Consider the following 15,182-nt stretch of genomic DNA (forward strand, 5'->3'; position numbering starts at 1 on the left):
GTCCCTTCTCGTCGCCGCAATCCGATTGTAAATGTCTCGTTGGCTGGCAAGGTATTCGAATGGTTATGAAGGTATGTTATGATATCCCGAGGACTACCAGACGCCACAAGATCTGAAATATTTGTAGCGTCGCGCTCTTCGAGTCGGCGATGCACTGGGCGCGCCGACGGGTCCCCGCTTGGTGAGTGGTTGTGCTCAGCGCACTCCTTGTCTGGTCGATGGCTGAGAGTCCAAGTGTGTCCATCTAGTGACTCTTTAGCTAATATTGAGAACTTGTAACCCGTTTTGCGACTAGAGGTTTGGCGTGCTCGTTCGACTGTGTCTTCGGTGGCAGTCTGTTCCGGTCGCAGGCGTACACTATTTTACCCTCCCATTTGGAGTCTTCTGGAGGCGGTGATGGTGTCGGGAAGAAAGACAGACATCAGATATGTGTCAATTGCAGCGAGCGCGTTCCACTTTTGCCTGCGTGGCGCAATGGTCTTCGCAACAGATGGCCGAGCGGATTTCCTTTGCGATGGAAACGTTTGGGCTGTTGCCTACTAACCGCTTTGGAGCCAGGAAGAGGGGTTTCGCAGAGCAGGCTCTCGTGCTCCTGCAAGAGAACATTTACAAAACATGGCGAATGGGAAAAGTGCTTGGTCTTGTGAGCTTCGACGTCAAGGGCGCGTATAACGAAGTGTTCAAAAACAGGTTTCTACAACGGCTCGCAGCGAGAGGCTTGGCGGATGATCCTGGATGGGTCGATCGTCGTCGAAGAAGCAGGCCTCAGGAGCTCCCACGTCAAGGCATATCAGCACCGTGGAGAGCTCCTGCTAGGCCTGTACCTGTACGACTACGTATCGCTCGTCAGACTCAAACGCGATAGCAACGACGGGAGCTGTGCAGGTTGGGGAGAGGCCCCTGTCGAGGATGGGCGGCCGCCAGGAAGACGTTGGGTTCAGGTGCTCAGGCGGCCGGGAAAGCAGGCCACCGTCTGCCTTGACGGCGACCTGAGCAGGGACTTTGCCCACGACGATGAGGATTCGTGTCGTCGGGGGATTATGCGGAAACCGTTTCGCCGGCGGATATGGGAGATCCCAATTTTTTTTTCACCATTGAAAGGCAGCCGTGCAGCAACTTGCGCTATTTGTACCATGGGAGCTCTTCCTGTGCGAAGAAATGGGCGACATCAACAGCATCTGGGCGCGGGCGCGAAAGGCGCTGGCTCCGAGAATATCATGTCTCATCAATAACGTGCAACTGCTTCGACGACCAGCCGAAGACGCAGAACGCGACGCCAAGAGATGGGCATCCACCTCCGGAGATGGCTATCCGACGGTCGGACACGTGGGGAGGGACGATGCGGGCGCAGAATCTACAGTGACGTATCAGTCTATCAGCATCGGAAACGCAACGCGGCTGATCGACGTTGTCCGAGGTGCAGTGGACTCGAATCAGATGGCGGCTAAGTCGCCGGAGCTCATGGCGATGATGCAACAGCTCTGTCGGTTCCAACAATCCGTGCTGCGCTCGACGGCCGAGCTGGAGGCCGCCTGGTAACCCGAACGAGGGGCGAGACGGATAAATATGTAGGGGCGGGTATTTTCCGGGGCCGCACTACCACCGCAAAATCAGGTCAGGGCCATCAAGTCGCAGCAGATGAGTGCTTCGAAGGAGAGGGAGAGGATCATCCAAAGCATACCGGTACAAGATATAACCGTGGTCCGGGAAAGCGACCGCCGCGCTGCATCGCGGAGAGTCATGGCCGGCCACGGGGAGGACGATGTCGAAATGGCGACGGCCGGCTTCGATGAGACCTGAGACCCCAGATGTGTCCTGGGACCATGTGTGTCCTGTCCTGGGATCCAATTGTGTCCTGGGACCGTGTGTGTCCTGGGATCCCTGGGACCATGTATGTCCTGGGATCCATTTGTATCCTTGGGACCGTGTGTGTCGTGTCCTGGGACCGTGTGTGTCCTGGGACCATGTGTGTCCTGGGACCGTGTGTGTCCTGGGACCGTGTATGTCCTGGGACCGTGTGTGTCCTGGGACCATGTGTGTCCTGGGACCATGTGTGTCCTGGGACCGTGTGTGTCCTGGGACCGTTGTGTGTCCTGGGACCGTGTGTGTCCTGGGACCGTGTGTGTCCTGGGACCATGTGTGTCCTGGGACCGTGTGTGTCCTGGGACCGTGTATGTCCTGGGACCGTGTGTGTCCTGGGACCATGTGTGTCCTGGGACCGTGTGTGTCCTGGGACCGTTGTGTGTCCTGGGACCGTGTGTGTCCTGGGACCATGTGTGTCCTGGGACCGTGTGTGTCCTGGGACTATGTGTGACCCCGAATGCTATAGCACCTGCCGTCAGTCATGCGGTGTGTCCTGGGACCGTGTATGTCCTGGGACCATGTGTGTCCTGGGACCGTGTGTGTCCTGGGACCGTGTATGTCCTGGGACCGTGTGTGTCCTGGGACCGTGTGTGTCCTGGGACCGTTGTGTGTCCTGGGACCGTGTGTGTCCTGGGACCGTGTATGTCCTGGGACTATGTGTGACCCCGAATGCTATAGCACCTGCCGTCAGTCATGCGGTGTGTCCTGGGACCGTGTATGTCCTGGGACCATGTGTGTCCTGGGACCGTGTGTGTCCTGGGACCGTGTGTGTCCTGGGACCGTGTGTGTCCTGGGACCGTGTGTCCTGGGACCGTGTGTGACCCCGAATGCTACAGCACCTGCGGTCAGTCATGCGGATCGTGCGACTGAGCCAGGTCTGAGTTGTGGGATCTGAGCGGCAGGCTATTACTGCATAACATCGCCCAGAGAGCTTTGAGAAGCAGAGCTTTCTCATAACCTGTGACCAAGCTGTGCTGGCGGTGGATGGTGGCATCCGTCAAGGCCCTAACCGGTTAGGATTGAAGTTGCAAACATTGCCCTGACCCGTTGCGAATTATGGGCAGGCTCCGCCCAGGTTGCAAGCCAGATTCACTGCACAAACCCTGATTCTGCTAGGGTCAGCCTCGCACAAGGTTAAAGTCTGCACGCCCCCTTTTCGGGTGGCATGCATAGATAGCATGTCCGAGCCCCTTAGCCGTCCTGTACGCGATTTTTATTATCCCTGTACCTAGACCGTATGAAGCAAGGGGAAGGTAACTTACGTTGGGCACAGAAAACGCGGGGTGTCGCTCCTAGACCCTTCCCCGATCATGGGTGCCCGTGACCGTACCCGCGGGCGATTCTGGCTTCACAACAGTGCAACAGCTCATTAGTGGGGGACATTCTGTCCAATCATTGCTCAATCGTCACATACAGTATTGTCCATATGACTTGCTGTGTCAGGAGCTGAGACGCCGTTGATTCAATCATAACATGAGCGTGTCAATGGCCAGCTACAAACAAGGGTGCGGGCGCCTGGCCTCCCGCCGACGGCTGTGCGGATGGGGGCAATGTAGAGATGATAGTGACGGGGTACTGTAAAGTATAACAGAAGATGAGAAGAGGAAGGAAATGAAGGCGGGCGACGCGGGGTCTCGGAGTCGTTGGTGAGAAAGTGACCAAGAGCCAGAATCCACCTTGCCAGACCGCGTCCGCTTCGAGATGCATTTCAAGGACTCTACTTTTAGGTACATGCACACCAACAGCGATGCTGTCCTGGCGCGGCGGGCAAACGGACGAAATCGGCATCCAGTTCCGCGTTGCTCCAAATATCGCTGTTGGTTCTCAATGTGAGGAAGGTTGTGGACGTGTTGCTGCAGGTTGGTTGACGGCTTATGCACGACAGCTCCACATGCGTCCGGGGTAGAACAGCCACAATAGGACGAAGGGGTGGGATGTTGCTTCCAACTGTTCCCTGGCCGGCATGGGTGGTGTGAGTCATGCGGCCTTGCAGATGCAGACCGTAGCTCCGCCACATTCTACTCTCCTCTATCAGTCTCAACGCAAGGAATCCGGCCACGGAACAACACTTCACTGGGCCTTCAACAATGCCACCCGGTGGAACTCGGACATGCGTATGATGGAACGGGCTCTTCGACTCCGCCCGGCGCTCAATACCTTCTTCAATGACGTTCAGAACCGGTGGAAACCGAGGGCCTCTGTGACAGAACGAAGCCGGCAGTTCTGCAATACCGCTTAAGTGCGTACGACTGGAAAGTCATCGGGGTACTTGTCAAGCTTCTGAAGCCTTTCGAGATTGCCAACAAGCAACTTCAGGGCAGCGGTGTTCCCGGTGGTAGGTCCACATGTGGCAGTTTCGATGAATACTTCCCTGTCTTTGAGATCTTACTTGACCACCTCGAAAGTGCTATCGAAGGCACAATCTTCGAAGAGGTTGAGGATCCAGTGACCAGGAGAAGAAGGACGTCGAAGTAGCCATTTATGACGGGCTCGATAGCAGGACCCGCAGGCTTCTCAAGGTCTATATCAAGCTCGGATGGAAGAAGCTGCATAAATATTACAGCCGGCTGACTAGCGCTGCATATGTCGTGGCTGTTGTCTTCAATCCTGCGAAAAGTGGCGCCTTCTCGATCAACTGTGGTCTCGAGTACCCTCTCGGAAGACGAAGAGTTGGCGGTTGGAATACGAAGCAAAGCTCTTGGAGATCTGGGAGAAGTATAGGGAGCGCGACGTTGACAACGAGATCCTCGCTACGTCTGATGAGGCCTCCATGGATTACATTGAGCGGAGACTTGCTAGGACTGTAGCTGGTTCGCCATTCAACCAGGGCTCGTTCGGAGCGTCAGGTGCCCGCAAGAGTAACCGAAAGACGAAACCGTCTACGGCGGGAGCGACTGGTGATGACGAATATGCTCGATATTGTGCCGAGGACGTCGTCAACAGCCACCACTACAGAAGCAGACCGATTGACTGGTGGAAGATCAACCGGAGCCGATATCCGCGACTGTCTTTGATGGCAGTAGACATGCTTACGATTCCATCGACGTCCGCGGAAAGCGAGAGGACGTTTAGCAGTGCAGGACGTATGACGGCACCATTGCGAAGCCGGTTGCGGAGGGAGATCGTAGCGATGGCTCAATGCATTCGATCGTGGAGTAAAGCTGGGATCTACACGCCTTCACTGCCGCTGTTTAGCCTCAACGAAGATCAATGGGTTGATGCTCTTGCGTCGCTGAAGGGGCCGAGTGACATTTGACCAGTTTGTTAGGACAGCAATTGACCGTGCTTTCGACGTCTCATCTGATGCAGCCATGATGTCTGTACACCCCTTGGCACTTCTTAAGTCGAGGGATGTAGTAGCCCTCGTGATGGTGGCAAAGACATGTCGGTGCAACGCACGTTTGATGCCCCGATCTCCGCTGAAGTCCCACGTTCGATCGAATTCGTATCGAATTCGATCGAACCCTGGCATTCGATAGATATCGAATCTACAGGAGACGCGTTCGATTCGATGCGAATCTACTGGAGACACATTCGATTCGAGGTCGAATCGAAGGCACAAGAACTTTCACGCGTTCGATTCGATGCGAATCTGCAGAGGCACTATTCGATTCGAACGCCAAGTCTTGGCGTTCGATTCGATAGATTCGTAAGATGTCCATCCCTGATTGACTCTGATCGTCCTGTACAGATAAGGAGCTAGAAAGACCGTGGTCACGGCAAACACGACACTTGCCTCGACCACATCCTCAGTAGTAATCTTGTCTTGCATGTCGAAATGCGGTGATCTTCAATGATAGAGAGAGCGAGATGCTGACTTAATTATTGTAATGAGAAGGCATGAGAGGGCCGGGCTTGCCCTGAAGGAGATGTTATTTATATAGACGTTCAAGTTATTCCTGAATACCCCACTTGAGAATATTTGGTTTATGGCAAGCAACGTGTTGATGAATCGAGAACTACAGCACATTATCCTGGCGATTGACAAACGACCAGATCTACATAGATCGAGGAGGGAGAGGCGGGATGGCTCCGGACAGACAGGTTCGGACAGACATATTGCAGGGATTATCGCGCTAAGCATGGGTTAAAAGCCATCGCGCCTTGACTACAACCTGAACGGGCACAAGTGCCATTTTTCAGTCTGAAGGAAATCCACTAGTATACAATCCTGGGTAGGCCGCTGCTGCAGTTCCAACTGCGTTTCATCCTCCTTGAAGCCTTCCGCTTCTTGCACCGCGGCTTAGGCATATCGGGTTCCTCACCCTTTCGGGCCTTTCCCGCTCTATCTGGAGACTTCCCAGTAGCAGTCGTCGCCTTCTCTATATCCTTCGTGCTCCGTGTTCGACTACGTCTCGTTTCCCGAAGAAGCTGTGGCGAAGTTGCCAAGGGAGAGGACGGGGTCGAGGAATGGTCAGGAAGCTGATCAACTCCCTTCAGCAAATCCGAAGTGGCTCGGTCCGCTCGAGCGGCAGTATGCTCTGCGGCCTCACGGCCGGTCATGGATCGCCTTTTCGTGCTACCGTGCGATTTGAACCTCTTCAAGCCAGGCGAATGCAGTGCTTCCGGCAATTCCGGAGGCAGGAGGGCTCTTGACTGTACCTGCGCCTGGAAATCTGCTATTAGACGGTCATTCTGTAAGCAAAAGAGTCTCGAGAACTCCTCTGCCTGCTGTCCGCCGAGGCTCCCCTGTACTTGAACGACCTCCAATCCCGATTGAAGAACCATGTTCCTACCGCCATCTTGGATTCTTGGTAACGATTCCTGGATTTTTGTGACCTCGGAGCTGGCTGCTTTGCATAAGACATGGTCCAGCTGCGTACCACCGCAGGTCCGTCGAGTAACCAGCGTGGATGAAGGACATTGAGTGGGACAGGCCAGGACCTGACAACAGCCTCGTACAGCCAGTGTCGACAGGGCAGGCCGTATCTGAGTGGGAACTCACACGCGAAGGGACATCCAGGTTCGTTGAGAAGGCCCAATACCTTACGCTCCTTCTCGAGCTCAGTGTTTTGCCTCCATCTTAGAGCTTTTGCTGCCTCCCACCCGGAGCTAGCTTGCTCAGAACATAGTGTGGAACCTTCCCGATAAGAAGGCGGAAAGCAGCTCGGTCCAACAGCCTTGGGACGTCAGCCCTGCTCCGATCCTCGTCTTCAGTGATTTTTGAGTTAATTTCTTCAAGCTTTCGGCCAGTTTTGACAGGATGCCTGCAGGAAGCTGCCTGTTGAGAGACTGTTTGACCACGACATGGTAGCTTTCGTTCCTCTGCGTGCTGTTACATCCGAGGTTCGGGTACTGTCGTGTGTGCTCGGACAAATTGGCGCTCTTTCGGTTGCCAATTATTCTTGAGATAAAGGCGTTCCGGCTCCCGAATTTCTGCGAGCAGCTCGCCTCGCCGTTCTTCAAGTCGCGCCTCATCGGGAGCTTGTATGTAATCCCAAACGAACCGAAGTAGCTCTTCCCTTCGTTCCTTCGTATATTTGCCCGAGTCTAACAATCGCTTCTTGAAGTTCTCTGCGGCATGCCATTCACAAAGCTGCAATATTTGCCCATCTTCACCCTGAGGATCAGCTCTCTTGGGACGCCGCCATCGCGGCAGCGAGCCCTTTGGTTTGATCCCCGAGAACGACTTGAGGTGGTGGGCAATCGTACCAGACCAGTTCTGCCAATTGAGCATTCACAAATTCGAAGGCTTCAGCTGATTCAGATGTTATAAAGGCGAAAGCCAGAGGAAATGTCTTGCCTGTGTTTGTGATTCCCACTATGACAGATAAAGGCAGGTGGAGGCAATTGGTGTTGAACGTCGCATCGGTTTGCATGAGGAATCCGCTGACGAATCTTCTACCCAGGCGGATCTGCTCGGAAGAACAGAAGAACAGATGCTCGAGTACTCGCGCTGTCTGTCGTCCTTGGTCGTCAAGAAGGTATTTGAAGAAGCAACGAACACGGAAGTCCTCGAACTCCAAACAAGTGAGCAAGACGTCAAGCGCTTCTTGACTGCTGCGTCTCCCTTCAGACCGGCTCAGGTTGTAGAACTCCTTTGCAGAAAGACAGTTGCCTAAGCCGTGTTGGTCGAGAATCCGGGTTGATTCAGTTGCTGACAGGCCGGCAGTCCGATGCGCGAGGGCCAGATCGACTGCCGCAGCCCGCTCTGGGATACGGGATCTATGGCAGGCGTAGTGGAAGGGATTTTGAAGTGGCGGATGCGTATGGTACGCGTAAGTGAAACCGACCACCCAGCCTTTTCGCTCTTCTATCCTCCGCGGCCGCTCCGGATAGTTTTGTAGGAGACATAAAGACTATAAGGACACTCCTTGGCCTTGGTGTACGTAAGCTCCTTCTTTCGGTCCCCTCCCTCTGTGACGATGTCCGGCAGCTTTCGAGTATTTCGGGTACCTCTACCGTGATGGATACAATTCACTCGCAGGCGGTCGCGTACCTTGCTGGCAGTGACCAGAGCGAAACCCTGGGTGAATGCATAGTTTTGGAACCAGTGAAGGGCTTCCTCGGGGCTGTTCACTTCGTCACCGGTAACAGGAGCGCGGAGATGCTCTTGCGGTAGGGCTTCTACAGCTTTGTTGAAGCCGGAGCGGACATCATCGGGGAGGCTGTCGCGGTACTGGATCTCCATCGCGTTCGCGTTCGCGTCGGACGAGATGCTGGATCTCCATTGAACCTGAACAACGCGATTCTTATTGCGACGCGCACCCTAGCAAGGGGCGATGAACGATTATTCCCGTTCAGGTTGTAGTCAAGGCGCGATGGCTTTTAACCCATGCTTAGCGCGATAATCCCTGCAATATGTCTGTCCGAACCTGTCTGTCCGGAGCCATCCCGGGGAAATGCCTCTTCGTGCGTGCAAGGACGTTCTTATTGACATGCCAGCGTCATAGTAGATGCGGTATCAAGTGGAAAGATGGATTGTCATTTAACGCCTTGATTAACGCGAGGTCTCGGTCTGTGACGATAGGCCTAGCTTCTAGAACCTTCCATTGGCTCGAAGCTATAAAATGCCGTTATGCTCTTATGTAGTAGATTCTCTTTCTTTCTTTCTTTTCTATCTTGATAGTAAACAGCATAGGGACTAGTTAGTTGTATCAACTCACTAGAGGCCTTTCACATACTATCAAGATCACTGAAGACATTGAAGACACTGAAGACACCGAAGACACTGAAGACACCGAAGACACCGAAGACACTGAAGACACCAAACTGAGTCCCGTCGAACTATTAGCGTTCAGCGAAGTCGCGATGGCCGAAGATAACAACAACATGCAGCCGGACGTCCTCAGCGCCCTGGTTGCCGAGATACGAAGTCTGAGAGAAGAGAGTTCCCGAAGAAACACCCAGTTTGAAGAACGTTTTATTGCCCTGGAACTCCAACAACACCAGCAAGCCCGTTCGTCTGAACTCCTAGAGCCAACGCCATCTGTCACCCCGGCTGTCCCCATTGAGGACACCCGTGTGGTCGCCACTCACAACCCTCACCCAACCAAGCGCCCCAAATTACGAGACATACCGAAATTCGGCGGCGACAAGGCCCAGTGGCGAAGCTGGAAACTAGAAACCGAAGGAAAGCTACGAGTCGACAAAGAAGCGCTTGGAGATGCAGAAGGCCACTTTATGTACATCTTCATGAGCCTAGAAGGCAAGGCTAAAGACAACGTGACCACATTTGTGGAGATGCAAACCGAGAAGAAAACGTTCAATGTTGCTGAACTACTCAACCGCCTCGAATTGCTGTACGGGAGAGGGATCGCAAGCAGAGAGCTACACGCAACCTGCATTCGATTAAGCAAGGAGAGAATGAACCGTTCACGTCCTTTACCCCCGCTTTGAGAGGAGATCGCCAATGCCAACGCCGAGTATTGGCCAGATGACAGCAAGATTTCCTACCTCCAGGAGGCACTAAACGATAAAATGAAAGCAGCCCTCATAGGCTCTGACCCTCTGCCATCAGCAGCTATGTTGGGCTGGCGAGGAGGTGCGATTCGCTGAGCAGCCAGATGGAATTGTTGGGTCAGTGGAAAAGGCCTCGAGGCAACACAAAGAGTTCGGACAACTATGACAACCACCAGAATCATGGAGGCCAGGCTGCCCAGAAACAGCCTGGCCAGAAAACCGAAGTTAGACGAGAGGATATGATGGAATGGGAACCAACTCTACAAGCATCCGCGAAAGTGAACGCTGCGCGCACCCGCAGTGATAAGAACACATATGGTTACCAATCCAAGCGACCAGAAGACCAAGCGCTGTTGGGCAAGCGTGCCAAGTGGGTCGACCAGGCCGAGATGGACGCCCGTTACCGTGAAGGGCGTTGCCTCCGTTGTGGAAGAGACAACTGCAGAATCGAGCGCTGTCCATTGGCTGCGCCTATCCGACCCGCAAACACGACCCGACGCACTCAGGTCAATGCCGTGACCCCGTCACGACCAGCGGTCACTAAAGCCGAGGTCGCCGAAGACGATACTTCTTCTCATAACGATGAAGATTCAGACTAGGGACACGCGGCGGCTGTGAGAGAATGGGATGTGAGCGGAAAAGCAAAAATGGACGGAGAACCGTTCATAGCAGACGTCAGGGTGAACGGCACAGACTTCGTGCCATCTCTTGTCGACTATGGCTGCCTCTGCTACGGCGCGGTTAGCAAGCGCACATTTCACTCTCTCCAGTTGCCACATATACGCGTTCAGCCGCGTATCTTGGAGAACGCAGCCGGAGACGGCAAGGAGGTCAAAATCGACAAGATCACGTATGTGTCGATCGACCTCGATGGACATCAGCAGCATCGTGTTTTCATGTACGTCATCGACGATCTGAACTGGGATATGATCCTGGGTAAACGATGGATGGAAGACCAGGATGTTCACATCCATGCGAAGGAAGGATATCTCGAGATCGGGTCCAATGGAGTTCAAGTACGAGACCGACGACGTTACCAGCCTCCCCAGCTAGATGTCTCTAATGTCATGGCCGCAACATTTTTAGCAGAAGCACGCCGTGACAAACGCAAAGGCGGCATTGGAGTTCACTCGGTCACGATGGCGGATATTGACAAGGCCCTAAGACCGAAACCGAAGACTGACGTAATGGAGAAGCTGCCACCACAGTACCACAAGTGGTCTCGAGCTTTCTCTCAACTGGCCGACCAGCTGCCCCTCATCGGCCAGGTGTGGACCTGAAGATCGAAGTGCTGAAAGACGAGCATGGCCGAGAGAAGCCCCACCCTGGGGACCGCTTTACAGCATGTCCCGCGAGGAGCTATTGGTACTACGGAAGACTCTCACAGAACTACTCGACAAGGGATTTATTAGAGTCAGCAGCTCGCCAGCCGCGGCACCAGTCCTTATGGTGAAGAAGCCCGGCGGAGGCATCCGCTTCTGCGTGGATTACAGAGGTTTGAACCATATAACGAAGAGGGACCGCTATCCCTTGCCCTTACTGAGCGAGACCTTGCGAACGATAGCCAAGGCAAGGTGGTTCACCAAGGTAGATGTTATAGCAGCGTTCCATAAGATCAGGGTCGCCCCGGCGACGAGGAAAGACAACTTTCAGAACGCGCTATGGATCCTTCGAATGGCTGGTAGTTCCATTCGGCCTGACAGGCGCACCAGCAGCCTTTCAGCGGTACATTAACAGCGCGCTCCAGGATTACCTAGACGATTTTGTGTCAGCATATATCGACGATGTCCTGATCTTCTCCTCTGGAAGCCTACAAGACCACCGCGACAAGGTCGGCAAGGTCCTCCAACGACTGATGGACGCCGGGCTGCAACTGGATATCAACAAGAGTGAATTCGAAGTCAAGGCTGTGAAATACCTTGGGTTTATCATCGAGGCGGAGTGTGGGATCCGAGTCGACCCTGAGAAGGTTGAGGCTGTGAAGGAATGGGCAACCCCGACGAATGTTAAGTCCGTGAGGAGTTTTATTGGATTCGCGAACTTCTACAGGATGTTTATGCCAGAGTTCTCGGTGATAGCGGAGCGCTAACGCGGCTAACGAAGAAGGACGTGCCATTCCGTTGGGATGAATTGTGCGAAGAAGCCTTCGAGAAGCTCAAGGACCTGTTGATCACGGCCCCGATCCTGCACACTTCCATCCAGAAAGGGAGACTATCGTGGAAGCAGACGCTTCAGGATTCGCGTCGGGAGGCGTGCTCTTGCAGAGAGATGATAAGGATGGACTGGTACGACCTGTCGCATACTTCTCGAAGAAACATTCGGCAGCCGAAGCGAACTACGCTATCCATGACAAGGAGCTACTCGCCATTCTCAGATGTTTGGAGCAGTGGGAACCAGAGCTACGGGCAGTAGAGCACTTCAAGATCCTAACGGACCACAAGAACCTGAGGTACTTCTACTCGGAAAGGAGGTTGACAGAGAGACAAGTGCGGTGGTCGGAGTTCCTGTCCAGGTTCCAATTCGAGCTCGAATGGAGGCCGGGCCGCAAGGGCGGATTGCCTGACGCACTCTCTCGACGGGACCAGGATATGCCGGCCAACTACTCCGATGAACGACTAAAGGGACGCATTATGAGGCTATTCCAAAATGATCACCTTAGAAGGGTCCCAATATCGACATTGTCTACCAACACCGAGGGTGCCCAGGAAATCAACTTCGGAAAAGAGATCAGGATATTTGAAGATGAGGAGTTACAGCAGCTGTGGCACGCCGCACGCCAAGAAGACAAGCTCTATCAAGAACTCACGAAGCTGGTAGCAGATGGAGCGAAGAGTTTGCCAACAGGATTACAGAAGGAGAAGGTTGTCAGCATTTCAGAATGCTCGTTAGACAATAGGGGCCTGCTGTGCTTTAGAGAACGCGTCTGGATACCCGGTTCGGAGCCGCTACGTACGAAGATCATCCAGGAAACTCACGACTCTCATATCACCGGACATCCTGGAAGGGACCTCACGTACTCGACTCTGTCGAGACGCTTCTTCTGGCCGGGTGCCGCTAGCGATGTACGTCGGTTTGTGCGCAACTGCGAGGTTTGCGGACGAAACACCATCTGGAGGGATACAAAGAAAGGACTCCTAAAGCCGCTCCTATTCCGCAACGCATATGGAGCGAAATTACCATTGACTTTATTACTGACCTCCCACCGTCGGGGAAAGATGGCGCGACGAACTGCATGGTGGTCACGGACCGACTCACCAAAGGCGTCGAACTCGAAGGATTACACGATATTTCTTCAGAAGCGGTTGCAAGAAGACTCTTCGAACGACACTACCCTGTCCATGGCATCCCAACGGCTATTACCAGTGATCGGGGTCCCCAGTTTGTCAGTGGTATGTGGAAACACTTCTGTCAGCTGCTAGGGATCGAGCAGCGGTTGTCAACGGCGTACCATCCACAAACCGACGGTGCAACAGAACGAATGAACCAAGAGGTAGAGAGGATTCTTCGGATATGGACAAACTATCTGCAGGAGAACTGGTTGGACTTGCTTCCAGTCGCGATGGCGACAATTAACGAGCGGAAGCAACCTCCACCGGACTGAGTCCGTTCTTCTTCATGCACGGCTACCACAATGAGCCAATCCAGTTAGTTGAGCATCGAAGCACGGAAGACACAACACAGGAAGAAGCTGCAGCGGAGAATTTTATTCAGAGACTACAGGATGCCACGGAGTTTGCGCAAGCAGCGATAGCTATGGCCCAGGAAATACAGCAAGCGCAAGCCAACAAGCACAGGACAGCCGCACCGAGATACAAGCCTGGGGATTGGGTATACCTCAACTTGAGAAATGTCAAAACATCGCGACCCTGCAAGAAGCTCGATTGGTTACATGCCAAATATCAAGTGCTCACCGAAGTCAGCCCACATGCCTATAGGTTGGATGTGCCTGGACGTATCCATCCAGTCTTTCACGTCGATCTACTCCGGCCAGTACCCGGAGACCCATTGCCTTCGCAGAAAATCGATCAAGAGAGTGCCCCACCGGTGCTGGTGGACGGCCAAGAAATGTACCTCGTCGAAAGGATTCTGGATGAAAGAATGGAAGGTACGCATAAGAAGGTGCTCGTAAAATGGCATGATTACTCGCAGCCTACGTGGGAGCCCCTTCCCACTATTCGACACACTGATGCATGGAAGCAATGGAAGAAACATAAAAAGAGTGTCACCTTCTCAAGTCATCTTGACACAGATTGCCACGATCCCAAGGAAGAGGAAACGTTGGACGGGAGGGAGGTGTAACGGGCAAGTTGCTTTAACGGCGGCTGCGCCGCCTAGCTTCTAGAACCTTCCATTGGCTCGAAGCTATAAAATGCCGTTATGCTCTTATGTAGTAGATTCTCTTTCTTTCTTTCTTTTCTATCTTGATAGTAAACAGCATAGGGACTAGTTAGTTGTATCAACTCACTAGAGGCCTTTCACAGGTCTGGGTTTGTTTTTGCTGTGCTTCTCGAAGTCTCTGATGGCGATGTGAGCGTTGACGACGTTCTGTAGTGGTTCCCATGTTGCCTGCTCAAGGTCGAAGCCTCTCCATAGTATATGGTACTGGAAGCCTTTCTGTTTTGTGCGTTTCGAGTCCAGTATTGCTTCAATCGCCCAGAGTTTCTCCCCCTTTGCATCTAGCGTTATTGGTGGGGGCGGTGTGTTGTATTGGCCGGGGAGCGGGTCGTTTGGTGCAGGGTGGTTTTCCATATATGGAAAGGTGTGCAATCCATACTGGAGTATCGCCCCACATTTATTGCAAGTATTGCAATACACCTTTCCATTCTTGGTCCGTGCGCATCCCGCAACAGCTCACCTATATGGTCTCGGCAAAACGTGCCAAACACGACATGAATCAATGAAAATCAAGGAACAGTTAACGTGAACGTAATGACAGACGACCGGTCAAGGGGATGCCAAGCAGAAATTTGCTCCTTTGCAGGAAACAGGCGTAGAAGTTGAGCCAGGATTTTACCCAAAATCTGGGGACCCGCCACCACCCTCGGCCCTTGCAAGATATCGTTCTTGAGCCAATGCTTTAAACATTCTCCCTTTCGACTTGTTTCGCGTCCAATTGGGCTCTTTCCCATGAGATTGTGCGACGCGCCCTGAGAACACCCGCTCAGGTTCATCACTCATCGCCGGCATTGATAGGATGTCTATGGCCATTTGTGATAGCTTGGGCCATCGTTTTCTGTTGCTCTTGAAGCCACCATGACAAGGCCGTCGTCGGCGTAATGTCGTACGGATCACATGAAATGTAATCTTCGTACTCGTCCTGGCTTGACGGTCGAGTGCAATTCTGCAGGTTCCTTGAAATGCGATCAAACGCGTCAAGGTCCTCGTCATCATCGTCATCTAGTAAATGTTGCGAGAGG

At 53.4% G+C, this 15,182-nt stretch overlaps 4 protein-coding genes across 4 annotated transcripts; 2 read left to right on the plus strand and 2 right to left on the minus strand.

Annotated features, from left to right (window-relative positions):
* Nucleotides 1-7,430: 7,430 nt before the first annotated feature.
* HRG_00724 (MULE transposase domain-containing protein) lies at nucleotides 7,431-8,494 on the minus strand (the record flags this gene model as incomplete). The annotated part of the gene is made up of 2 exons (XM_044859195.1): nucleotides 7,431-8,132; nucleotides 8,303-8,494. The coding sequence occupies 2 exons, from the start codon at nucleotides 8,492-8,494 to the stop codon at nucleotides 7,431-7,433; spliced, it is 894 nt and encodes a 297-aa protein (XP_044725595.1).
* A 1,918-nt stretch (nucleotides 8,495-10,412) lies between these two features.
* On the plus strand, nucleotides 10,413-11,045 carry HRG_00725 (uncharacterized protein; the record flags this gene model as incomplete). The annotated part of the gene is made up of 1 exon (XM_044859196.1): nucleotides 10,413-11,045. One exon carries the CDS (start codon nucleotides 10,413-10,415, stop codon nucleotides 11,043-11,045), a length of 633 nt encoding a protein of 210 aa, XP_044725596.1.
* A 166-nt stretch (nucleotides 11,046-11,211) lies between these two features.
* Nucleotides 11,212-12,177, plus strand: HRG_00726 (reverse transcriptase (RNA-dependent DNA polymerase) domain-containing protein; the record flags this gene model as incomplete). The annotated part of the gene is made up of 5 exons (XM_044859197.1): nucleotides 11,212-11,214; nucleotides 11,281-11,352; nucleotides 11,408-11,779; nucleotides 11,872-12,017; nucleotides 12,078-12,177. The coding sequence occupies 5 exons, from the start codon at nucleotides 11,212-11,214 to the stop codon at nucleotides 12,175-12,177; spliced, it is 693 nt and encodes a 230-aa protein (XP_044725597.1).
* A 2,052-nt stretch (nucleotides 12,178-14,229) lies between these two features.
* Nucleotides 14,230-14,514, minus strand: HRG_00727 (chromo (CHRromatin organization MOdifier) domain-containing protein; the record flags this gene model as incomplete). Its single annotated transcript, XM_044859198.1, has 1 exon — nucleotides 14,230-14,514. The coding sequence occupies one exon, from the start codon at nucleotides 14,512-14,514 to the stop codon at nucleotides 14,230-14,232; it is 285 nt and encodes a 94-aa protein (XP_044725598.1).
* Nucleotides 14,515-15,182: the final 668 nt, after the last annotated feature.

The sequence above is a fragment of the Hirsutella rhossiliensis genome (genome assembly GCF_020360975.1).
Source record: "Hirsutella rhossiliensis strain HR02 chromosome Unknown scaffold00001, whole genome shotgun sequence".
Lineage (NCBI taxonomy): Eukaryota > Fungi > Ascomycota > Sordariomycetes > Hypocreales > Ophiocordycipitaceae > Hirsutella > Hirsutella rhossiliensis.